General features: G+C 39.7%; 1 protein-coding gene across 1 annotated transcript; it reads left to right on the forward strand.

The window, feature by feature from the left end:
- The first annotated feature begins 1,612 nt into the window (after nt 1–1,612).
- On the forward strand, nt 1,613–26,010 carry LOC106084321 (kalirin). Its single transcript, XM_013247910.2, has 11 exons — nt 1,613–2,279; nt 7,243–7,455; nt 7,511–7,708; nt 11,330–11,367; nt 11,432–11,630; nt 16,273–16,350; nt 16,427–16,730; nt 16,793–16,879; nt 16,936–17,040; nt 25,338–25,475; nt 25,539–26,010. The coding sequence occupies exons 1-11, from the start codon at nt 1,636–1,638 to the stop codon at nt 25,986–25,988; spliced, it is 2,454 nt and encodes an 817-aa protein (XP_013103364.2). The 5' UTR covers nt 1,613–1,635; the 3' UTR covers nt 25,989–26,010.
- The last annotated feature ends 468 nt before the right edge of the window (nt 26,011–26,478 follow it).

Consider the following 26,478-nt stretch of genomic DNA (forward strand, 5'->3'; position numbering starts at 1 on the left):
GGGCCATAGCCCAAACCGGATATATTTGCTGACTTTTGCAATAAGGGGTTAAATGAAAGGTATTTGAGATTAGAAAACGAATTTGATATCTAATTTTGAGGCCAACGTTTATATGTGGTTCAAATAAATGATATTTGAGAGTAGAGAACGATGCTGATATATTCTCAGGGCTAAGTGATTGAGGGGACCATCGCACTCCCCAAAACACCCTTAAATCGGGCATATTTACCGACCACGTCAATGTGGGGCTCACATATAAAGGTATTTGAGAATAGAAAACGAATTTGATATCCAAATGTGGGACCAGGTATTTGGGGCACAGCCCCTTTTCCAAAACACCCCCAAGGAGTACAAATTTTGGTGCCTAGTGTTTGAGGATGCCTCACCTCATAAACTCCTTTTAAATGGCAATGGCAATATGGGGGTTAAAGAAATGGTATTTGAGCACGTTGCTGATATTTTTTCGGGTCAAGTGCCAGGGGACCAAAACCCCCAAATTGGACATCATGACAATATTGGGCTGAAATGACGACTTTTAAGAATAGAGTATATCAAACATCCAAACGTTAATGACCCTAAACCCTCCGAGATCAGATCTTAAAGGACTCAGATAAAGGCATTTCTATTCTTATACTGTAAGTCAAGCGATATACATATACTACTTTCGGAGTCTGGTATTTCACTAAGGGCTCTGTAAGTGTCGAAAATACATATTCAAAGCATAATTTTGTTCCATATAGAGTACAAGAAGGAGCAGCGGAGCGGGCCCGATTCAGCTAGTTGATAATAAATACCAATAAAACTTGTAGGGTCTTCCCCAATCACTTTATACCTCATTTCAAATGCTTACGATAACGACCAAGATAACATTGTTTATAAATGATAGATAATATTCAGCTTAGAATCGATTTCTTCACATTCGGCATTAGTCGTATTTTAAAATTCGCACAATAAGGAACAACCCTGAAGGTGTTACGAACTCGCCGAAGAATTGAAAAGTTTTATAGCCGTGAGAAACTTAAATTGTTGGGGCGTTTTTCATACACCAGCACATATAGGACAAACATAGGAGTAACGGCAAATATTTTGTGATAACGAAACAATTCTGAAAACCGTCATATCAAAGTAAATAAACGTTCGTATCAGTTTTTTTTTTCACCATTTTTTGTTAAACAAAACACATTGCATTTTACAATTGGTTTTTGAAGCAATACATAGTACCGAAGGTTTTGTTTATATGTGTCTAAATCAATCTAAAGAAACTATTAGATGTGGAATAGAAACAAAAAAATGAAATATACTGATATAAATTGTTGTTGTTGATTTGATAAAATAATTAAAAAAAAAAATTTTGTATACTAAGGTGGTAAACAATAAAACAAAAATGTTGTGCTAATTGGTTAAAAAAATAAAGCCAAATAATGAAAGACACCGAAAACAGCCAACAATAATAAAAACGGCAAACCTGAAATTCGGGCAAAATAATTTTCCAATATCTTTGCTGCAAAAATCCACTGTGGTGTGGGGATGTCCGACTTATAATCGTCCTTGCCTTACTTTAATCCTTACCTTCTCATTTTAAGATATTCTGCTCTTCCAATTTCAGGTTATTTAAACTGATTTCCAAACATTAAAATGTCTAATAATAAACCTCGCCATGTATTCCAAAGAGATCGTACCTTTGCAAAATATGAGTCAAATCAGCGACGATGGAGTGCCATAAATGATGATTTGACGATAACTAATAGAACTACAAAAGAACTCCCAGCAAACGATGAAATCATTATTCGCAACATATCTACTTCTAATAGCGACCTTTTAGATTGCCCTATAGATTTAAAAGAAACCAAAGAGGCACCTTCATTTAGGACTTATAAAAGTAGATTTTCCAGTACTCCACTTCTGCTAGAGGATACCAGTGAAACTAATGAAAATTCTCCCGGCACACCTGAACCCGCTCTATGGGGTGTTAAACAGAAATTACTGCTCTTTGAGAACATTAATGCGGAAGAGAGAAAACCAAGAAAACTGCACAGGCCAGGACGCAAACCGGAATATGAAATAAGAAAATTTGTATCCAAATGGCATATGGGTCATAAAGAGACGGCCAAACATGCAAGTAGTGAGGACATTTTTCTGCAAGCCAGAGTTCAACAAAGGGAAAGATTGTATGCTGAAGTAACGCGTAAAAATGATTTTACCAAACAGCAGACCATCGCCTTGCTGCAAAAGGAATCTGAGAATAGTTGTGCCACTCCCAAAATAGCATATATTTCACCGTAAGTATTATACAATAGCAACAAAAGACTGGGTGGCGTATGATTTACTTTAAAGTATTTTACATAAATCATTCGCCCCATAGACTAGTTAAATATATCTTAGGACACGTTTTTGGGGCAAACGAGTCGTATTGCCCTTATAAATTGTAAAGGAAAAACATGTTGTTTTTAGAGCATTATAAAGGGAAAACGAGACGTTTGCTATGTCAACATTGCAGTTTTGGTCGGAACATGGTACTATGCTATGTCAACATTCTCAACCGTTCACACTAGTTGAGATATTTGAGAAAAATTGCATTTTTTTCACACTCCAAGACAAAATGTTATGAGGCACAATTGTTAAGATTTATTTTTTCTTGCTTTAAGCCTAACGCCGACTTCGATTGTTCGGAAAATGTTGCTAAACATCAACTAAATTTTGTGACATCTCACAATGTTTTACATAAAAGTACTTTACATAAGTCATTCGCCCCATAGACTAGTTAAACATATCCTATGACTCGTTGTTGTGGCAAACGAGTCGTTTTGCCCTTATAAATTGTAAAGGAAAAACGAGTTGTTTCCAGAGCATTATAAAGGGAAAACGAGTTGTTTGCTCAAAACAGCTTTGGTCGGAACATGGTACTATGCTATGTCAACATTCTCAACCGTTCACACTAGTTCAGATATTTGAGAAAAAATGCATTTTTTTCACACTCCAAGACAAAATGTTATGATGCACTATTGTTAAGAATTATTTTTTCTTGCTTTAAGCCTAGCGCTGACTTCGATTGTTCGGAAAATGTTGCTAAACATCAACTAAATTTTGTGACATCTCACAATGTTTTACATAAAAGTACTTTACATAAGTCATTCGCCCCATAGACTAGTTAAACATATCCTATGACTCGTTGTTGTGGCAAACGAGTCGTTTTGCCCTTATAAATTGTAAAGGAAAAACGAGTTGTTTCCAGAGCATTATAAAGGGAAAACGAGTTGTTTGCTCAAAACAGCTTAGGTTGGAACATGGTATTATGCTATGTCAACATTCTCAACCGTTCACACTAGTTGAGATATTTGAGAAAAATTGCATTTTTTTCACACTTCAAGACAAAATGTTATGAGGCACTATTGTTAAGATTTATTTTTTTTGTGCGGAAAATGTAGCTAAACATCAATTAAATTTTATGATATCTTACAATGTTTTATATAACAGTATTTTACATAAATAATTCGCCCCATAGGCTAGTTAAACATATCCTATGACTCGTTGTTGTGGCAAACGAGTCGTTTTCCCTTATAAATTGTAAGGGGAAAACAAGTCGTTTCCAGGGCATTATAAAAGGAAAACGAGTCGTTTGCTCAAAATAGCTTTGGTTGGTATTACGCTATGTCACCATTCTCAGCCGTTCACATTAGTTGAGATATTTTGAAAATTGCATGTGTAGGGTAGTTCCTAGTTTCGCAAGCTCGTTCGCTTTACAATTCCCTGGGATATTTCTGTGGCCCGGCGTCCATAACAGGTGAATGTTGAACTGTTCAGCCATCTCGTTGAGAGATCTGCGACAGTCGAGGGAAGTTTTTGTGTTCAGAAATAAGTTCTCCAGGGATTTGATGGCTGCCTGACTGTCTGAGAAGATATTTATGCCAATCGTCGTTATGACATTTTATCTTAACCATTCCACAACATTCCACAATGCAGTGGTTGGGTAACCTTTTCGATATGACCAGTTCTAGATCTTTAGAGTACACCCCAAAGCCCATCTGGTCGTTTAGTTTGGAACCATACGTATAAGTCTATGTAACTTTTATTACCACTGATATCGTAGATACGGTGTAATCCACACTGCCTGGAACATCAGATATTGTATCAAGGATAATACAGTGTCCGTAACCGCCACATGACCAATGAGAAGGCTTCCTTAAACACCCGACAGTAAATGCAAATGCAAATTTGCCCATGAACATTCCATTAAGGAACAGGGGCAAACTTCTCACATATCAATGAGTGCAGTCCGATTCAAGTTTAAGCTCAGTGATAAGGGATCTCCGAGTACGAACGGCGTGCCGCAGTGCGACACCTCTTTTGCGGAGAACTTTTTACATGATATAGTACCTCACGAATGTTGCCAGCATTAGGAGGGGATAACCACCGTTAAAAATTTTATGATGGTCTCGCCAGGATTTAAACCTAGGCGTGCAGCGGACATGCTAACCTCTGCGCTACAGTGGCCTCCGGCAGTGGTCACTACAATTTGACTAGCCACAATGTCCAGAGGCATAAGATGTAGTATTAAATTCAGTGCTTCAGATGTCGTCCTCAGTGCGGTTGTGATGCACAAACAAGCCATCCTTTGGATCCGGTTAAGTATTGAGCAGTGGACATTTGAAGGACCGTCCACCAGAGCACAACACCATATAGCATTATAGGTTTGACAACTGTATTATATACCCAATGCATGACACGCGGTTTAAAAACCCCAACTTTTACCAATAGCCCTCCTGCAGGCGTATAGGGCAAGAGTTGACTTTATTGCCTTTTGCAAAATGTTGGATTTGAAGTTCAATTATGTGTCCGGCAAAACAACATTCTCTCCTCCCAAGGAGACAGATGCCACTGTAAGTAAATTGTATTTCCTGCTGAAAAGACCTACTTCTGTCTTGGATTTACGCCTACACCACTTTCGAAAGCCAATTTCGCTGTCACACGTAGAGCATCCAGATGTATATATCTCCAGTCTCCACCGACCTTCCCTTGACATAGGCATGCTCTTTGTTCGCTGGATATCTCGTCATCATAGTGTCCACAATACATTCCATGTTTTTGAGTAGAAAGTACGTAAGGTTTATAGGTCTGTAGGCCTTTAGTGTCGCATAACTTGTTTTGCCGGGCTTGGGTATAAATACCACCCTTGCCTGCTGCCAGGATTTCAGAGTATATATGTCCCATTCACGCTGTGAGTAAATAAGTTATTAATAAACCTTCTTGCGATAGTGTTGATGATGGAGAAAGTATAGGCTATTGTGTCGGTGCTGATATAGGGGGCGACGAATAGTGCTCCAAGAGTAGCACTGAATGTCATATTTGATCTGAGACCTTTGCACTTGTGGAGGGCGTTGCGTTGAGTACAGTTTTCTGACTGAGAGAGACGGGAACTCTAGGTATTTGGATTTCGGGCATTCGTTTGTTCTGCGATAGGCCGATGGCGTCGTGGGGCGACTTTCATTTTGTCATTCCATTTGCAAAAAGCCGAAATATCCATTTCCGATCCTATAAAGTATATATTCTTGATCAGCGTAAAAATCTAAGACGATCTAGCCATGTCCGCCCGTCTGTCCGTCCGTCTGTCTGTTGAAATCACGCTACAGTCTTTAAAAATAGAGCTAATGAGCTGAAACTTTGCACAGATTCTTGTTTTGCCCATAAGGAAGTTAAGCTCGAAGATGGGCTATATCGGATTATATCTTGACATAGCACTTATAAAGACCGATCCGCCGATTTAGGGTCTTAGGCCCATAAAAGCCACATTTATTATCCGATTTTGATGAAATTTGGGACAGTGAGTTGAGTTAGGCACTTCGCCACCCTTCTTCAATCTGGCACAGAACTGTCCAGATTTGGATATAGCTGCCAAATAGACCGATCAGCCGATTTAGGGTCTTGGACCCATAAAAGCCACATTTATTATCCGATTTTGATGAAATTTGGGACAGTGTGTTGCATTAGGCCCTTCGATATTTTTTTTTTCAAATTGACCCAGATCCGTCGATTTAGGGTCTTTGGCCCATAAAAGCCACATTTATTGTCCGATCTTGCTGAAATTTGGGACAGTGAGTTGTGTTAGGCCTTTCGACATCTTTCTTCAATTCGACTCAGATCGGTCCTGATTTGGACATAGCTGCCATATAGACCGATCCGTCGATTAAGGGTCTTAGGCCCATAAAAGCCACATTTATTGTCCGATCTTGCTGAAATTTGGGACGGTAAGTTGTGTTAGGCCTTTAGACATCCTTCTTCAATTTGGCCCAGATTGGTTCAGATTTGGATATAGCTGCCATCTAGACCGTACTCTTGATTTAAGGTTTTGGGCCCATAATAAGCGCATTTATTGTCCGATGTCGCCGAAATATGGGACAGTGAGTTAAGTTGAGCCCCTCGACATATTTTTGCAATTTGGCCTAGATCGATCAAAATTTGCATATAGCTGCCATATAAACTGATCTCTCGATTTACAGTTTTGGGCCCATAAAAAGCGCATTTATTGTCCGATGTCGCCGAAATTAGGGACAGTGTGTTGTGTTAGGCCCTTCGACATTATTCTTCAATTTATCTTAGATCGGTCCAGATTTGGATATAGCTGCCATATAGACCGATCTCTCGATTTAAGGCTTTGGGGCCATTAAAGGCGCTTTTATTGTGCGATTTTACTGAAATTCGACATATTGACTTATGTTAGGCTTTTCGACATCCGTGTCGTATATGGTTCAGATCCATTTATTTTTAGATTTAGCTACTAAAATGACCAATATTTTGTTATACGCAATTGAGCAATGAATTATTAGTGTTTGATCCAAATCGGAACATATTTCAATATAGCTGCTATGGGGCATAAGGTATGCATTCTTCACCGGACCTTGACGAAAGTTGGTTTACATATATACCCAAAGTGGTGGATATCCACAGTTAGGCCCGGCCGAACTTAACGCCTTTTTACTTATTTTGGACAAAATTGGATTTTTATTTTTTGACATTATCCAGGGCTGTATATATGTAGCACAATTTATGCATTTATTTGAAATCACATTCTTTAAATGACTCGTTTTTGTAGCAAACGAGTCGTTTTGCCTTTATAAATTGTAAAGAAAAAAAAGCGTATCGTTTTCAGAGCATTATTAAGGGGAAAACGAGACGTTTACTTAAAACAGCTTTGGTCTGAACATAGTATTATGTTTTGTTATTTCTTTACTAAATCAAATGGAGTAGCTTCAACAATGCACCTGATGATAACTTTGGTGAGGCAGATAATCACTCAACTACAGAAGCGATAAATCCTAGTTTACAAAGCCCAACTGCAAGCTGTATACAAGACAGCAAGAAGGCAAAAGAATGGACTTCATCACATGATTCAAATGCATTACAAGCTATTTCTGAGGTGGTAGCAGCTATTCTTGAACAAAAATCTAGAAATTCTTCAGAGTAAGTTTTTGTGAAAAATCCTGCTTAACTTTTGATTTAAAATATTTTTATATAGTTTACAGTATGATCGTAGTAATGATAATCTGCCCTTAGCTCAAGTTAAACCAATTGCGAACAAATCTTTCTTAACACCAACTTTTAAAACTTTATTGTCAATGGATGATGAACAACATTTTGAGGAGGAGAGAAAGCATTTAATTGAAAGTGAAAATGAGAATGAAAATAAACATCGATTCTCTCAGGTTAATTCAAGGTAAGCCTATAAGTCTTCTATTGGGTTGCCCAAAAAGTAATTGCGGATTTTTTAAAAGAAAGTAAATGCACTTTTAATAAAACTTACAATGAACTTTAATCAAATATACTTTTTTTACACTTTTTTTCTAAAGCAAGCTAAAAGTAACAGCTGATAACTGACAGAAGAAAGAATGCAATTACAGAGTCACAAGCTGTGAAAAAATTTGTCAACGCCGACTATATGAAAAATCCGCAATTACTTTTTGGGCAACCCAATAGTTTGCGGACAGAAACAAGTAAAAGCACGTTAAATTCGGCCGTGCCGAATCCAAAATCTGACGAATATATATATCGGAGCTATATCTAAATCTGAACCGAGTTCAACTAAACTTTCTAGATTTTGTGGTAGTCGTCGAGCAAAGCGTTGTATAAAATGTTGGCAAGATTGGTCAATAAATGCGCTTGCGTTGGCTGTAGAAGTGAAAATCGGGCGATATACGTATATGGCAGCTATATCTAAATCTGAACCGATTTCTATAAAATTCACCAGTAATGGCGAGAATCATAGGAAAATCCATTCTGCTAAGTTTTGAGAGAATCTGTTAACAAATGAACACATTCTTGCAATATTTCTCAAAATCGGACGAACATATATATGGAAACTATATCTAAATCTGAGCCGATTTCGACTAAACTCTATATATAATGTAGAAGTAGTCGAGGAAAGCGTTGTACAAAATTTTGGCAAGATTGGTCAATAAATGTGCTTGTAGTGGATCTAAAAGTGAAAATAGGACGATATACATATATGGTAGCTATATCTAAATCTGAACCGATTTCTATAAAATTCACCAGTAATGGCGAGAATCATAGAAAAATCCATTCTGCTAAGTTTTGAAAGAATCTGTTAACTAATGAACATATTCTTGCAAATATTTCTTAAAATCGGACGAACATTTATACGGGAGCGAATTTACAACCGTCAAATCAAACAGGCTCTCAAAGAAATGAGAAACCAGCGTGGAACTCCTTCTGACTATCAGTGCAGGAAACACACGCAGAAAGAGTTCTATAGTGTCTTCTTCCTCGACGTCCTCGACAACTTCTGCAAAAGTCGTTGCTGGCAACCTTCAGTCTGTCCGCATGTTTTCCGATTAGGCAGTGACCTGTCGTCGGTTCTAGCCAGCAACAGCAAAACAGTAGACCTCTTCAAGTCAAGATTAGGCCACATAGTTTTGGAATACTCACAGCCCGCTTTTTGTGACCATCTATCATTCGTTGTCCCGTGGGCCTGGTCCTGAAAACTTAGCTTAAATATCGCTAGCGACATACCGACAGATTCCAGAATCCCTGGAAAGTGTAGGGTAGTTCCTAGTTTCGCAAGCTCTTCCGCTTTACAATTCTCTCTGATATCTCTGTGGCTCGGCACTCAGACAAGTGAATTTTGAACTGTTCAGCCAACTCATTGAGAAATCTGCGTATAGGACTTTCCTTAGCCCAGAGGCCTGACCAGGATTTGTTCTGAAACTTTCTCAGTTCGCCCTTGCATTTCTGGGGTGGTTGAAAGATTGGATTACAGTAGCAAGTATGGATTCAGGATCTGAGGGAATCCTTACCTCAAAAATGTCAAGCTTTACGATAGAGCTGTCATTTGGAAGATTGTACCACAAGGGTTGTCCCATAACGAAATATAAAAATGGCAACCCGCGTAAATATTCCTGACCGTCATTACATTTTAAGTCGATCTAGCCATGTCCGTCCGTCTGTCTGTCGGAAGCAAGCTAACTTTCAAAGAAGTAAAGCTAGCCACTTGAAATTTTGTACAAATACTTCTTCTTAGTGTAGGTCAGTTGGGATTGTAATTGGGCCACATCGGTCCATGTTTTGATATATTTAGCTGTCATATAAAACGATCTTGAATTCTTGAGCCTAGGGGGCGAAATTTTTATCCGATTTGACTGAAGAGACTTGCAACAACTGTGCAAAATATGGTTCAAATAGGTCCACAACCTGATATATCTGTCATATAAACCGATCTTGGACCTTGACTTTTTGAGCCACTAGAGAGCGCAATTCTTTCCCGATTTGGCTGAAATTTTGCATGATGTAGTTTGTTTTAACTTCCAACAACTGCGCTGAATATGGATCATATCGGTTCATATCCAGATATAGTTGCCATATAAACCGATCTTAAATTTTGACTTCTTGAGCCACTAGAGGGCGCAATTCTTATCCGATTTGGCTTAAATTTTGCACGAAGTGTTTTGTTATGACTTTCAACAACAGTGCTTGCTAAGTGTGATTGAAAGCGGTCCATAACCTGATATAGCTGCCATATGAACCGATCTGGGATCTTGACTTCTTGAGCCTCTAGAGGGCGCAATTCTTATCCAATTGTGCTGAAATTTTGTATGAGGTGTTTTTTATAACTTCCAAAAACTGTACCAAGAAAGGTTCACATCGCTCCATAACCTGATATAGCTGTCATATAAACCGATTAGGGTTCTTAATTTCTGGAGCCTCTAGAGGGCGCAGTTCTTATGACTTCCCACAACTGTGCTTAGTATGGTTCAAATCGGTCTATAACCTGATATACTTGCCATATAAACCGATCTTGGATCTTGACTTCTTGAGCCACTAGAGGGCGCAATTTCCATGCGACTTGGCTGAAATTGTACCTGATGTAGTTTGTTTTAACTTCCAACAACTGTGCCGAATACGATTGAAATCGGTTCATAACATTATATAGCTGTCATATAAACCGATCTTGGATCTTGAATTCTGGAGCTTAGGGGGCGAAATTTTTATCCGAAATTTTGCATGGCGTGTTTTGTTGAGACTTGCAACAACTGTGCAAAATGCGGTTCAAATCGGTCCATAGCCTGATATAGCTGCCATATGAACCGATCTGGGATCTTGACTTGATTCTTATCCGATTTGGATGAAACTTTGCATGACGTGTTATGTTATGACTTGTAGCAATTGTGCCGAATATGGTTCAAATCGGATAATAATCGGATATAGCTGCGATATAAACCGATCTGGGATCTTGATTTCTTGAGCCACTAGGGTGCGCAATTATTATCCGATATTGCTAAAATTTTGTACAACGGATTTTCCCATGACCTTCAACATACATGTCAAATATGGTCTGAATCGGTTTATAGCTTGATACAGCTCCCATATAAACCGATCTCTGCATTTTACTTCTTAAACCCCTAAATGGCTCAATTCTTTTCACAATGACTTCTACTATGGCCTCCACCATTCAATACAATTATGGTCCTAATCGGACCATAACATAATATAGCTCCCATAGCAAAGCCATTTTTTTCTTTCATCCTTTGTTTGCCTAAAAAAAGGTACCGGAAATAGAACTCGTCTAATGCGATCTATGGTGGAGGGAACATAAGATTCGTCCTGGCAGAACTTAGAACACTTTTACTTGTTATATCATGTAGTTGGCGCAGTCATTATTCTATTGTCTTGTCACACTTGTTTGCTTGTGACGCTGAACACATGAGGTCAAATCCCAGCGTAACAACAGTGGTCATTCACTTATTTATTAATTTTTACAGCCATATTGAACTTCTCTGCCAAGTTGTGTTATTCGTTAATTGATTATTATATTTTTTTCTAGCTCTTTGTATTCAACGAGTCAGAAGGACTTCTTTGAAGGTATTATCCATATTATCCATTATTGCGTTTCTATATTCCAACAACAATACTTTTACTTCTTCAGCAATACCGCCACAAAATGATAATGACATATCACCCAAGACGGATGAAATTCCAAGCGATAATGTTTCAAATGAAATGAATGTTTTGGCAAAACCAATAAATAAATCATTGGCTTTGCTCAAGGATGAAAACTCCGCTTTTGATAGCAGTCCGGAGAGAGTGGAAGTTCTAATAAAACGCAACAATAAGGAATTGACCAGGTAAGTTTATATAAATTTATGATAAATGACACACTACAATAGCCAATCTAGAGTGTGGGAAATTTCAAGTAGGGGTGATAGTATTTGAACAGTATAGCAATAACAAGTAGAAGGGCATTAAGTTCGGCTGGGTCGAACTTTGATAACCCAACGCCCCATTTATGAAACTGTAACAGATGTATCAATACTAAGTCCCATCTAAGCCAAATCCAGCATGGACGTGGATTTGGACTAGATGGGACAATATTTCGATATAGCTGCTGCGGTTTCATAAATGGGGTGTTGGGTATTAAAAGTTCGACCCATTGTTCGAAAATTCAGTGAAATCAGAAAATAAATAAACTCAGGAAGGAAGTGTAGGGGTCAAATATTAGTCACCGTATTAGATTTCAGCAAAATCGGTTAATAAATATGAAATTTGTGGGTAAAAAACCTTAAACCCGGGGATTGGTGTATGGGAAATACGGAATGTGAGAATATGAGGATATTAGTGAAAGGAAGTAAGGTGGAGGTTAGCAAAGCATGTGGTATCATAACAGGGCACATAGCACTACGACTTCAAAATGCAAAATGCAATTTTGAACATTCCACTAAGGAACACGGGCAAACTTCGCACATATCAATGAGTGCAGTCCAATTCAAGTTTAAGCTCAATGATAAGGGACTCCGTTTTTATAGCCGAGTCCGAACGGCATGTCGCAGTGTGACATCTCTTTGGAGAGAAGTTTTACATGGCATAGTACCTCACAAATGTTGCCAGCATTAGGAGGGGAAAACCACCGTTGAAAATTTTTTTGAATGGTCTCGCGAACGAATTTTTTCTGATGGATTCGAACCCAGGCGTCATAGGCGGACATGATAACCTCTACGCTACGGTGGCCTCCGACTTCACTTATGCAAAATCGGTGCGGCATGTGACAGCATGTGTAGGGCATGTGGGGAAGATGATGAGGAGTTGAAGCATTTCTTATGTCGTTGCCCGACTTTCGCGGTTAACAGATACCGGCACTTAGGTGGGGTCACAATACAACATATAAACCAACTTTGGGACGTGGTATGGAAAACAATGAAGGATTTTATAAGCGGAAAATTTTCTTTTTCGAAGATACTTTTTATTATTTTGAGCGCACAACAAGCCGATTACTGGTTAGGTGTATGCCCATAATGGCATGGGACGGATTGATATCCGCACCCTATTTTCAACCTAACCTAACCTAACCCACATTCGATGTTGAGACCCTAAGACAACTCATTGTGCCAAATTTCTACGGTTCTAAGACCTTTAATTGGGATAGCGGCATTTATCGCTGCCATTAGCATCACCAGCCCATTTTCTTGGGGACAGAGCTGTGGAGTCGACCGGAGTCGAGTTTGTGAGGTCGGAATCGAGTTTGTGAGGTCGGAGTCGAGTTTGTGAGGTCGGAGTCGAGTTTGTGAGGTCGGAGTCGAAGTCGGAGTTTCGTTCGGGGTTGAACACCCTTGCTCCGACTCCGAACCGCTCTCCGACTTCGGTTTAATAGACGAGAGCCATACTCCGTAGGCCAGATTGGGGGGTTCTAAACCCCGTAATTGTGTCGAATACAACGTAAATTTTAAAATTCTGGGAGAGGGAGGGGGAGGAATAAAATTATTTTATGATCACATCTATATCATAATATAGTCAGCTCTAAACCATACTCGGTATGCATTGCGAGTGTCTTACCATAAGTCGCTGTAACAAATTTCAGTCAAATCGTGTAACAAATGCGTATTTAATAGGCATAAAACCTTAAATCAACGGATCGGTCTATATGGGAGCTTTATCAAGATATAGGTCAATATAGCCCATACTCGAATTTAATCTGTCGATATAGGGTATTAAGGCCATAAAAGAATCATTTTTCATCCGATTTCGATGAAATTTGGCACAGATACTTTTGGTAGACTCCTACCCATTCTTGTGAAATGTGGTTCAGATCGGATCATATTTGGATATAGCTGCTATATAGACCGATCTCCTTATATAGTGTTATTAGTCTATATAAGGAACCTTTTTCATCCGATTTCGATGAAATTTGGCACAAATGCATTTGGTAGAATTCTATCCATTCTTGTGAAATATGGTTCAGATCGGATCATATTTGGATATAGCTGCCATATAGACCGATCTGCCGATATAGGGTATTGAGCCTATAAAAGGAGCATTCGTCATCCTTTTTCGATGAAATTTGAAACATATCGGATAAAAGATATATAGATGGGTGCTATATCTAAATTTGAACCGATTTTTATACCCTCCACCATAGGATGGGGGTATACTAATTTCGTCATTCTGTTTGTAACTACTCGAAATATTCGTCTGAGACCCCATAAAGTATATATATTCTTGATCGTCGTGACATTTTATGTCGATCTAGCCATGTCCGTCCGCCTGTCCGTCCGTCCGTCTGTCTGTCGAAAGCACGCTAACTTCCGAAGGAGTAAAGCTAGCCGCTTGAAATTTTGCACAAATACTTCTTATTAGTGTAGGTCGGTTGGTATTGTAAATGGGCCATATCGGTCCATGTTTTGATATAGCCGCCATATAAACCGATCTTGGGTCTTGACTTCTTGAGCCTCTAGAGTGCGCAATTCTTATCCGATTGGAATGAAATTTTGCACGATGTGTTTTGTTATGATATCCAACAACTGTGCCCAGTATTGTTCGAATCGGTTCGTAACCTGATATAGCTGCCATATAAACAGATCTTGGGTCTTGACTTCTTGAGCCTCCAGAGGGCGCAATTCTTATCCGATTTGAATGAATTTTGGCACGACGTGTTTTGCTATGATATCCAACAACTGTGCCAAGTATGGTTGAAATCGGTTTATAACCTGATATAGCTGCCATATAAACCGATCTTGGGTCTTGACTTCTTGAGCCTCTAGAGGGCGCAATTCTTATCCGATTTGAATGAATTTTGGCATGATATCCAACAACTGTGCCATGTATGGTTCAAATCGGTTCATAACCTGATATAGCTGTCATATAAACCGATCTGGGATCTTGACTTCTTGAGCCTCTACAGGTCGCAATTATTATCCGATTTGCCTGAAATTTTGTACGACGGATTCTCTCATGACCATCAACATACGTGTTTATTATGGTCTGCATCGGTCTATAGCCCGATACATGTCCCATATACATCGATCTCTCTATTTTACTTCTTGAGCCCCCAAAGGTCGCAATTCTAATTCGAATTGGCTGACATTTTACACAGGTCTCCAACATATAATTTACAACATAATAATTTAATTTTATCCTGTTTTGCCTAAGAAGAGATGCCGGGAAAAGAACTCGACAAATGCGATTCATGGTGGAAGATATATAAGATTCGGCCCGGCCGAACTTAGCACGCTTTTACTTGTTAAAAAATGAAATTAAATGGAATAATGAATGAAATGCAGTCGTATTGAAACTTCTAAAAAAACACTTCGTTCAAAATTTTGTAAAGATTCGACCAAAATTGTGGCTGCTATAGCCATAAAACTCCATATCGGATGAAAGTTATATACGGGAGCTATATCTAAATCTCAACCGATTTTGGCGAAATTTTGCACACATATGAGGACGTTGAATAAAATACCCCTTGTTAAATTTTGTAATGCTTGGACCAAAATTATGGCTTCTACAGCCCTAAGAGGCCATGTCGGATGAAAGTTATATACGGGAGCTATATCTAAATTTGAACCGATTTTTATGAAATTTCGCCCACATATGAGGCCGTTGAATAAAACACCCCTTGTTAAATTTTGTAATGCTTGGACCAAAATCGTGGCTTCTACAGTCTTAAAAGGCCATATCGGATGAAAGATATATATGGGAGCTATATCTAAATTTGAATCGATTTTTATGAAATTTCGCCCATATATGAGGACGTTGAATAAAACACCCCTTGCCAAATTTTGTAATGCTCGGACCAAAATCTTGGCTTCTACAGTCTTAAAAGGCCATATCGGATGGAAGATATATATGGGAGCTATATCTAAATTTGAACCGGTTTTTATGAAATTTTGCACACATGTGAGGAGGTTGAATAAAACACCCCTTGACAAATTTTGTAAAGATCGGACCAAAATTGTGGCTTCTACAGCCTTAAGAGGCCATATTGAATGAAAGATATATATGGGAATTATATGTAAATCTGAACCGATTTCTATGAAATTTTGCACACATGTGAGGACGTTGAATAAAACACCCCTTGACAAATTTTGTAAAGATCGGACCAAAATTCTACAGCCTTAAAAGGCCATATCGGATGAAAGATATACGTGGGAGCTATATCTAAATCTGAAACTATTTGGTTCAAAATCAATAGCGTTCGTCCTTGGACCAAAAAAGAGACTTGTGCAAAATTTCAGGACAATCGGACAAAAAATGCGACCTGTAACTTGATCACAAAAATACATGGACAGACAGACGAACCGACGTACATAGCTAAATCAGGAAGTGATTCTAAGCCGATCGGTATACGTATCAATGGGTCTAGCTCTTCTCCTTCTAAGGAGATAGCTAACATTTCTTGATTCTTGAGACGAACCAAAGTATTTGCATCCTTTATAACTATAAATCTATGAGCCTCAATATTAAAATGTTAATAACATAAAATTTTTAAATTTTCAGAAACTATGCCTCATTGACAGCTGCACAAACTGTTCGGATTCGAGGAGAGAAATACATCTCATTAAGGCCTCCACAGAGGTAAGGAGGGTAATTCTACCTTCTTCCAGTCCCAATGATTTTATATGCTTCCTTTTCTTTTTGCCATGTGTCACAGTGACGTTGAAGAAGAAGACCACCAGGAAATGTATGCCAAAGGTCAGAAGAGTATACAACCCATACTGGATGAATTGATTAAAACCGAAGAGACTTATGTGGAATCTCTGTGGGATGGCCTCAAAAATTATGGTAGCTTATTTGAACGAAAAGATTTGCCCCTGGCACTTAAGGGCAAAAAATATGTTCTCTTCTGTAACATGGAGCAAATTGCTGAATTCCATCGCGATGAGTTCTTACCCATGCTGCAAAGGAATCGTGGTGATTTGAAACAGCTCTTTGATGAATTTCAAATATTCATAGAGGTGTGTTGTGAGGAGGTGAGTTTTAAAATTACATTTTCAAATGCATTTTTTTTTTCTTTTAGCAAAACTGTTTCTATTGCTATGTCCTGTATGCCATAAATAATCAAAAATCTTTGGAGTTGTGTGATGGTTTTAAAAAGTATTTCAAGGTGAGGAGACTTAAAGTCTAAAATGGGTAAAATTTTAATTCTCCTTTTCTTGACAGACTTTACAGACAGAATGCAATGATACGCTTGGAATAAACAGCTTTATTCTGCAACCCATACAACGTATAGCTCGTTACCCTTTGTTACTTAAGGAGTTTATAAAAGTAAGTCAGAAAAATTCTTATTTTAGGATTTACCCATCGTCCAAAATGGTCAACATAGGCGAATATGAAAATGCAAATTTCCCCATGAAAATTGCATTAAGCAACAGGGGTAAACTTCTCACATATCAATGAGAGCTGTCTTAAGGTCAATGAAAAGGGACGTCGATTTCATAGTCGAGCCGGAAGGGAGAGAAGTTTTAATATGGTATAGTACCCCACAAATATCGCCAGCATTATAAGCGTAAATAACAATATCAGACTGACAGACAGACAGACAGACAGACAGACAGACAGACAGACTGACTGACTGACTGACTGACTGACTGACTGACTGACTGACTGACTGACTGACTGACTGACTGACTGACTGACTGACTGACTGACTGACTGACTGACTGACTGACTGACTGACTGACTGACTGACTGACTGACTGACTGACTGACTGACTGACTGACTGACTGACTGACTGACTGACTGACTGACTGACTGACTGACTGACTGACTGACTGACTGACTGACTGACTGACTGACTGACTGACTGACTGACTGACTGACTGACTGACTGACTGACTGACTGACTGACTGACTGACTGACTGACTGACTGACTGACTGACTGATCATCGCCCAACCCAAACGGATAAAGCCAGAATCATGAAATTTCACATGAATGTTAGACTTGGGTCGTAGGCACTAAATAAGGCTGGGTTTGGTGATATTCGCACGTTTAGGTACAAAAAAGTTTCAAAAAGTACGAAATGGCACATAATTTCCCAGTTCGAACGGAAAGCCTACAATTATATTCTTGGGCTCAAATTAAAGAGCGTCACGAAAAAGTATGGTTTGGTTAAAAAGTTTCGGGAAAATCGTACCAGAAGTGGGAGAAATAGCACGTTTAGTACCGCAATCGGTACTATATGGTACTTCTTTGTAAATTGAACAAGAGCTCTGAATTTTGGAACTTTGGTATACTGCGGCAACATTAATTGGGTAACTATAAGAGTTTTTTTTTTTTTTAAATTAGTACATTTAGGTACTAAAAAAGTACCAACAAGTAAAAGCGTGCTAAGTTCGGCCGGGCCGAATCTTATATACCCTCCACCATGGATCGCATTTGTCGAGTTCTTTCCTGGCATATCTTCTTAGGCAAAAAAGGATATAAGAAAAGAGTTGCTCTGCTATTAAAACGATATCAAGATATGGTCCGGTTCGGACCACAATTAAATTATATGTTGGAGACCTGTGTAAAATTTAAGCCAATTCGTATAAGAATTGCGTCCATTGGGGCTCACGAAGTAAAATAGAGAGAACGATTTATATGGGATCTGTATCGGGCTATAGAACGATTCAGACCATTATAAACACGTTTGTTGATGGTCATGAGAGGATCCGTCGTACAAAATTTCTGGCATATCGGATAATAATTGCGACCTCTAGGGGTCAAGAAGTCAAGATCCCAGATCGGTTTATATGGCAGCTATATCAGGTTATGAACCGATTTGAACCTTATTTGACACAGTTGTTGAAAGTAAAAATAAAATACGTCATGCAAAATTTCAGCCAAATCGGATAGGAATTGCGCCATCTAAAAGCTCAAGAAGTCAAATCCCCAGATCAGTTTATATGACAGCTATATCAGGTTATGGACCGATTTCAACCATACTTGGCACAGTTGTTGGATATTATAACGAAATACTTCGTGCAAAAATTCATTCAAATCGGATAAGAATTGTGCCCTCTAGAGGCTCAAGAAGTCAAGACCCAAGATCGGTTTATATGGCAGCTATATCAGGTTATGGACCGATTTAAACCATACTTGGCACAGTTGTTGGGTATCATAACAAAACACGTCGTGCGAAATTCCATTCCATTCGGATAAGAATTGGGCCCTCTAGAGGCTCAAGAAGTCAAGACCCAAGATCGGTTTATATAGCAGCTATATCAGGTTATGGGCCGATTTGAACCATACTTGGCACAGTTGTTGGATATCATAACAAAACACGTCGTGCACAATTTCATTCTGATCGGATAAGAATTGTGCACGCTAGAGGCTCAAGAAGTCAAGACCCAAGATCGGTTTATATGGCAGCTATATCAGGTTATGAACCGATTTGAACCATACTTGGCACAGTTGTTGGATATCATAACAAAACACGTCGTGCAAAATTTCATTCCAATCGGATAAGAATTGCGCACTCTAGAGGCTCAAGAAGTCAAGACCCAAGATCGGTTTATATGGCAGCTATATCAGGTTATGGACCGATTTGAACTATACTTGGTACAGTTGTTGGATATCATAACAAAACACTTCGTGCAAAATTTCATCCCAATCGGATAAGAATTACGCACTCTAGAGGCTCAAGAACTCAAGACCCAAGATCGGTTTATATGGCAGCTATATCAAAACATGGACCGATATGGCCCATTTACAATACCAACCGACCTACACTAATAAGAAGTATTTGTGCAAAATTTCAAGCGGCTAGCTTTACTCCTTCGGAAGTTAGCGTGCTTTCGACAGACAGACGGACGGACGGACGGACGGACGGACGGACAGACGGACGGACATGGCTAGATCGACATAAAATTTCACGACGATCAAGAATATATATACTTTATGGGGTCTCAGACGAATATTTCGAGTAGTTACAATCAGAATGACGAAATTAGTATACCCCCCATCTTATGGTGGAGGGTATAAAAAGGTACGAAATGGGTGAACTTTGTTCAAGGAGGATGGATAAAGGTAGATTTTTGAAATTTTACTTGAAAGACATCTGGATGAGGGTGAAAAGATAAAAAATGGAAAAATAGTACTGGTAAATAAGAAAAAGTACGTTTAGTACCGAAATTAGTACTATTTGGTAGTTTCTTTACAGATGTAGCTAGAAGTTTGAAATTAGGCATGTACGTACAATTTGGAAATTTGTGATGGGTGACTAAATAATCTATTCAAAAGACGTACATCTTGGTTCCAAAATTGGTATTATTTGGTTCTTTCTTCACAAATGGAGCTAGAGGTCTGAAATTTAGCATAGAGGTACCACTAGGAAAAATAGGATGGGTGGATATGTGCTTTTTACAATACGTACATTTTGGTACCAAAGTTGCCACCATTCAAATTCACCATTTAAATTCAAAATTCGTACATTTTGGTACCAAAATCGGTACCATTTTGTACTTTTTGTTCAGATGGAGCTAGAGGTCTGAAATTTGGCATATAGGTAAAAAAAGGAAATATATAATGGGTGACTAAGTGATCCTGGCTTAGGTGTAAGTCCATAGTGTCATGAGGCGGATTAATATCTGCACCCTCTTTTCAATCTAACCTGGGACACTTCGGTGCCAAAAAGAGCAAAATAGTACAAAATAGCTTATCTTCGCATACAGCGTACGGGGACTGCTAAAGTTAAGCAATTTGACAAATATTATCGAAAAATGCAAATTTTGCCCATGACCATTTCACTAAGGAACAGGGGCAAACTTCTCATATATCAATGAGTGCAGTCCGATTCAAGTTTAAGCTCAATGATAAGCGGCCTCCTTTTGCGACACCTCTTTGGAGACAAGTTTTACATGGCATAGTACCTCACAAATGTTGCCAGCACTAAGACGGGAAAACCACCGCTCAAAATTTTTTCTGATGGACTCACCAGGATTCGAACTCAGGCGTTCAGCGTCATAGGCAGACATGCTAACCTCTGCGCTTCAACATCATTTTCTGACGACGAAAATCGTTGACCATGCATTTTTATCTTAATGTGTGGAAAATAAGTTATTGGGAGCCAAGTCAGGGCTGTACAGCGTATGATTCAACAATTCGAAGTTTCGTCAAAAAGATGCTCATTGGAGCCGATCTATGAGCCGATCTTCTCTTGTGGCGAACCATTCGGAATTGACCGTCATACATTGCTCAAGCGGCACAGTCGCCTCATGACCAGTTTTCCGAAGAAACAGGCGATCATTTGCTTCGAAGTGCTTCTTCCAATTTTTGTTTGGATTTGGTTTATCTTTGAGGACCCACACGGACGATTGTTGTTTTGTCTCGGGCTTATACGCATAGATGAACTATTATATTTAGATGACGATTTTGTTAACTTAGTTTGAAGCACCACCATCGTATTTGTATTCAAAATTTCTTAGCACTAATCGACAAGAGTTATTTCTTGAGCGATTGTCACGCAAGGTGTTTGTTAGGGTGTACACTCGTTTAATCATTATTAGATCAATCGAATATTCGTGATCTTTCATATAATTTTCTGCTATATCTTTAAACTCCACAAATTTCTGGCGACCTAACAGATAATTCGCGACCCAGCCTTTCAGGTCTGGCTGGAGGGAAGTGTTGGCATGGTAGATACAGTTTGGCTGGCTTATTGTGTCGAATGCCTTTGACAGGACTGTCCTATCACATGGCCTGGGCTGATAGAAGTCATGGCAACTGTGTGCGGTGATGACAGTCTTCGAAATCCATGCTGATGCTCGACGAATGGAAATTCTCCAACGAGGCTCGGAGGAGTAGTCTCTCAATCGTCTTGACTACTGCTGGAAGAAGGGAGATAGGCCTGTACAATTCCCTCTTACTCTTCCAACTCTACCAGAGATTCTGGCAGAGCCCAACGCCTTCGATGATTTGGCGCCAAAGATGACATTTGTAACTTCGTCCACAGTAAATCGTGATGGATGTCCATCGGCTCTGAGACCACTGATACGAGGAATGGCTCTCTCGGGATGCTCAATAACTAGACGGTTGAACAACCAGGCGCATGCCTTCGTATCAGTCACAGTTACGTTGCTAAAAGTGACAGAGTTTCTGTCATCCCTTCTACCGGTGTTCGAGAATGACTTAACAGTAGACCATAGCTTGCTTACACCGGTACCTAAGTTACATTGCTCCAAGTGGTCCAGCCAAAAACTCCGCTTATGTTCTTTAACTACTCTGTGTATCTGCAGATTCAGGTCGGGGGGTTTAAAGGGTCCGTGCAACGAATATCACCACACCCGTCTGCGAGTACCACTAGCTGCACCGAGAAATTGGGCCGCACTTGGGGTATTCGACCGGCTGCTGCGTTTATTATGTCTCGGAATTTCCTTTCGGCACATTTGGGGGGAGTGTCAGTTCACGGAACCGGCGTTTGGTGTACAATCGACCTTCTTCTGCTTGATAAACCCGCCGCTCAGAGGTTATGAAATTGGGTGGTCGGCCGATTGTGAGAAATACGGAGAGGTGAACTGATCCCAAATATATGACGGCTTGCCAGTATACATCACTCAGGAGATCAGGCAATGCAATGGGAATGTTTGGCGAGCTGCTGCACCTCCTCTCAATCCGAGTGGGGGCATCCTCATTCAATCTGTTCAGCCGATGCTATGCCCCACTGGTCTTTACCTAGAGGAGTATGTCATGAAACGTGGTACGCATTAAAGTCTCCTAGAACTGGGCGATTATGGTCAGACAGAAGGCCATTAATGTCGGGCCTGTAAACTTGGACATTTATTGGGACACAACTATCCACAGGCGGTATGTACGCGTTGTGTTGTTCTATCTCGGCAGTGTCGGACTTGAGTGCTACCCCCATACAGTCCATGTAGACGTCACTAGCACCAGGCGCAGGCCAGATGGGTCTATACTGCACGGAATGGTGTATCACAAAGACCAATCCGGCACACCCACTACTTAAGCGATCCTTACGAAGCAACTTGTATCCGTGACAACTGTATGGCCTGCAGGTGTTGCAGAGCTTTGTGTCCGGGATAGCTGCAACCAATATGTTCTTCCGACTCATAAAATCTACTATCTCGTCGATCTTGCCTCGAAGTCCATTGCAATTCAATTGTAAGAATGATACACTTCCAGGCACTGCCCGGGCAATATTGAGAATGGGGTGCTGCTGTTGCGTATATTGCCGCACGGGAGAGGTCGGGGAGTCGCATAGTCTGACGACGAGAACGCTGAAGGCAACGTCGACAACACGTGACCCACTGCTGTCTATGTCAGCACAGCACCTTGCAACATATTCAATGCGACTATACTCTCGAAGGCCAGACAAAGTGCCAGAGCAAGATCGGAAATGCACCCACTCCATGCATCGGTTATACCTCACCGACACCGAGCGATGATGGAGGCGGTTCTGGCAAACCGAACAGAACCAGGGTCCGAGATTCTTTTCAAAAGGCCAGAGCAATATCGGAAATGCACCCACTCCATGCATCGGTTATACCTCACCGACACCGAGTCATGATGGAGGCGGTTCTGGCAAACCGAACAGAACCAGGGTCCGAGATTCTTTTCAATTCCGGCAGGGACCAGAAGCGTGCGGAGATGGCACTGCGGGATGTGCCTCTGCTATTGTATAATGAAAAATGGACGAACACGTACGCTGAGGTGACAGCCCTTGCTGATGAAGGACTTCATAGGTTCAATCCGGTATGTACAACGGGCTGCAATGTGATTGCAGTTTCTTACAGTACTACAGAATGGTGTTTCGTCAATGCACTCTTGGCGTGAATTATCACCCCGAAAGTTGTGAAAAATGTTCAGACGAAAATGATCACGAGTTAATTCCTTTTTTTTGTCAAAAAACTTTTCTCAAATCACTGTTAACAACACAAAGGATTTTCGTGCGTCAAAACGTGCTGACTTGCCTAGGCCAGAAACTTAATAGCAGCCCTCGTAATTGCACAATGATTACTTTTTAATTCCATTTCCCCGACTCAAATTGCATGATCTGCATTTCCTCCAATAAGCGTCCAATGCCAGCAACCATGAATGCTTTGACTATATCAGGAGAAGCACATTCATGGGAGGTCAGAACAATGGTTTTCTTTCGTTAATCTCATGCTGACTCAGACGGTGGCTCACATCGTATTAAGGGCCCATAAAATGTCACCATAATGAGAAGGCAGGAGTTTGCTGTGTTTTATTTCAGTACTATATAGTGCAATTATTATTATCTGTTATCACAAGATAACCATAACAATCCAGTACAATTTTACACTGAAATACTATGTGGAACATCTGGCTTGCACCGGATAGGAGAAAAACAAGTAAAAGTTCGCTAATTCGAAATAAATTTAGTTGAAGGGCATAATTTTATTCGACTTCTGTCAAACCATAAACAATGAGAGCTTCTAGGAATCGAACAAGAATGATCGAGAGACCGGGGCTGAAGAAGTCAAATCGGGAGATCGGTTTATATGGGAGCTATATAAGGTTATAGACCTATCTGAACCGTGCTTGACACAGTTACTGGTCATACCGGAACAAGACATGCAAAATTTCAGCAAAAATCGGACAAAAATTATGGCTTCCAGGGGATCAAGAAGTCAAATCGTGAGATCGGTTTTTACGATTTAGACCATACTTGGCACAGTTGTCGGAAGGCATAACCGAACAGAATGTGCGAAATTTCAGCCAAATCGGACAAAACTTGCGGCAAGTAAGGGCTGAAGAAGTCAAATCGGGAGATCGGTTTATATGGGCCAAATCGGACAGAAATTATGGCTTCCAGGGGCTAGCCAAATCGTGAGATCGGTTTATTTGGGAGCTATATCAGGTTACAGACCGAACTTGGCACAGTTGTTAGAAGGCATAACGGAACAGTGTGTGCGAAATTTCAGCCAAATAGGACAAAACTTGCGGCTCGTAAGGGCTCAAGAAGTCAAATCGGAAGATCGGTTTATGTGGGAGCTATATCAGATTATAGACCGATTTGGACCGCGCTTGGCACAGTTGTTGAAAGTTATAACGGAGCACTACATGTAATATTTCAGCCAAATCAGACAAAAATGCGTTTCCAGGAGCCCAAGAAATCACATGGGGAGACCGGTTTATATGGGAGCTATGTCTCAATCTGAACCGATATGGCCCATTTCTAATCCCCAATGACCTACATCAAGCGGCTAGCTTTACGCGTTCGACCTCTATCGTGATTTCGACAGACCGACGGACGGACATGAACATGACTAGATCACGATCAAAAATATATATACTTTATGGGTTCTTAGATCAATATTTCTAGGTGTTACAAACGGAATAACAAGACAAGTATACCCCCATCCTATAGTGGTGGTTATAATAAAACACAGCAGTTTATTTCTCTACAGCTAAACAATCGTTTGCATTGTTCACTTATGCTTGTGAGATTGTTCGCTGCTTGGGATCTCGTTCTGTATACCTACAAGTTTAGAGACACATTTAGGTATACAAAACAATATAACAAGCAGCGGACATTGGACAAGAACTCATTCTTGGTACTACAATAAGTAAAGCCTCTCATATCATTGCTATCATTGTAGAAACTTTTCGATAAGTATCCATTGAAGCCAGTTATCGATTCTTGTTGCCGCTTGGATAAAAAATTTCAGGATCTCTTAAGTGCCATTAACAATTCGGAGGTTATCAACGACCTAGCTTGTCTCAATGAAACTCATGAGGTAGGCTATGCTTGCCAAAATACTACCAAAAACCAATTTTCCTAAACCTTTGCTCCTTTTCAGTTTAACATTTTCTTTCAAGGAAAATTTCGCAATGTTGGTGAATTCAATGTCCATGATCATCATCTCAAACGCAGCTATCGTTCCAAGGTTTTCGCCTATGACAAATGCATTATCTATACAGAGATAAAACGAAAGGAAGTGGTATTTCGTGGTCGTTATCCCCGAGAGCATTTAGGCATAAGTACGCAATCGAAAAGTTTTACACTCTTCTACAACAAACGCAAGCAACAAGAATGTGATTTTATGGGCGATCACTTGCTTATCAAGCAGTGGCAGCAGTTGATATTGGACATAATCTCGGCATATGCTAGCGAAGAGCGCATGAGAATCAAACAACTGCATATGAGAAAAAATGGCGAAGTATCACAAATGCGAATAAAACCAGCAGCAAATTTGTTACTCTTCCGCGATTCGAATCGTTTTAGCACAGATATTGAGACATTTTCTTAGGGTGATTTAATTGATGTACGGTAATTAGGAAGAAAAAGGAATAGAAATAAAATAAGTAATAAAATAAATAAAAGGCTTGGAATTTCTTTTATTCATCCATCATTAGTCAAACCAACAACTTTTGTCGAAAAAACGACGACAAAATTTGTTAATTTTTCTGCAACAATTCATTTAGAGTCTCAATAACCAAAAGTAAAAACGTATTGTTGAAAAGCACTCTTTGCACGTCAATATATGACAAAACAAGTAAAAGCTTGCTGTTTGGCCAAGATGAATCTTATATACCCTCCACCATGGATCGCCTTTATCGAGTTCTTTTTCCGGCATCTCCTTTTAGGCCAATAAAGGATAAAAAAAAATAATTGCTATGCTATTGGAGCTACATTAAATTATGGTCTAATTCGCACCATAATCGAATTGAATGTTGAAGACCACAGTACGAGTCATTGTGTGAAATTTCAGCCAATTTGAGTAAGAACTGAATCATGTA

The sequence above is a fragment of the Stomoxys calcitrans genome, chromosome 5 (genome assembly GCF_963082655.1).
Source record: "Stomoxys calcitrans chromosome 5, idStoCalc2.1, whole genome shotgun sequence".
In the NCBI taxonomy this organism is placed as follows: domain Eukaryota; kingdom Metazoa; phylum Arthropoda; class Insecta; order Diptera; family Muscidae; genus Stomoxys; species Stomoxys calcitrans.

Excerpts from the sequence above, each read along its gene's own strand:
- LOC106084321 (XM_013247910.2), top strand. The coding sequence starts at position 1,636 with ATGTCTAATAATAAACCTCGCCATGTATTCCAAAGAGATCGTACCTTT. Across the intron at positions 16,880-16,935 it reads GTTTTAAAAAGTATTTCAAG|ACTTTACAGACAGAATGCAA; the intron begins GTGAGGAGACTT and ends TTTTCTTGACAG. Across the intron at positions 17,041-25,337 it reads TACTTAAGGAGTTTATAAAA|AAACTTTTCGATAAGTATCC; the intron begins GTAAGTCAGAAA and ends CTATCATTGTAG.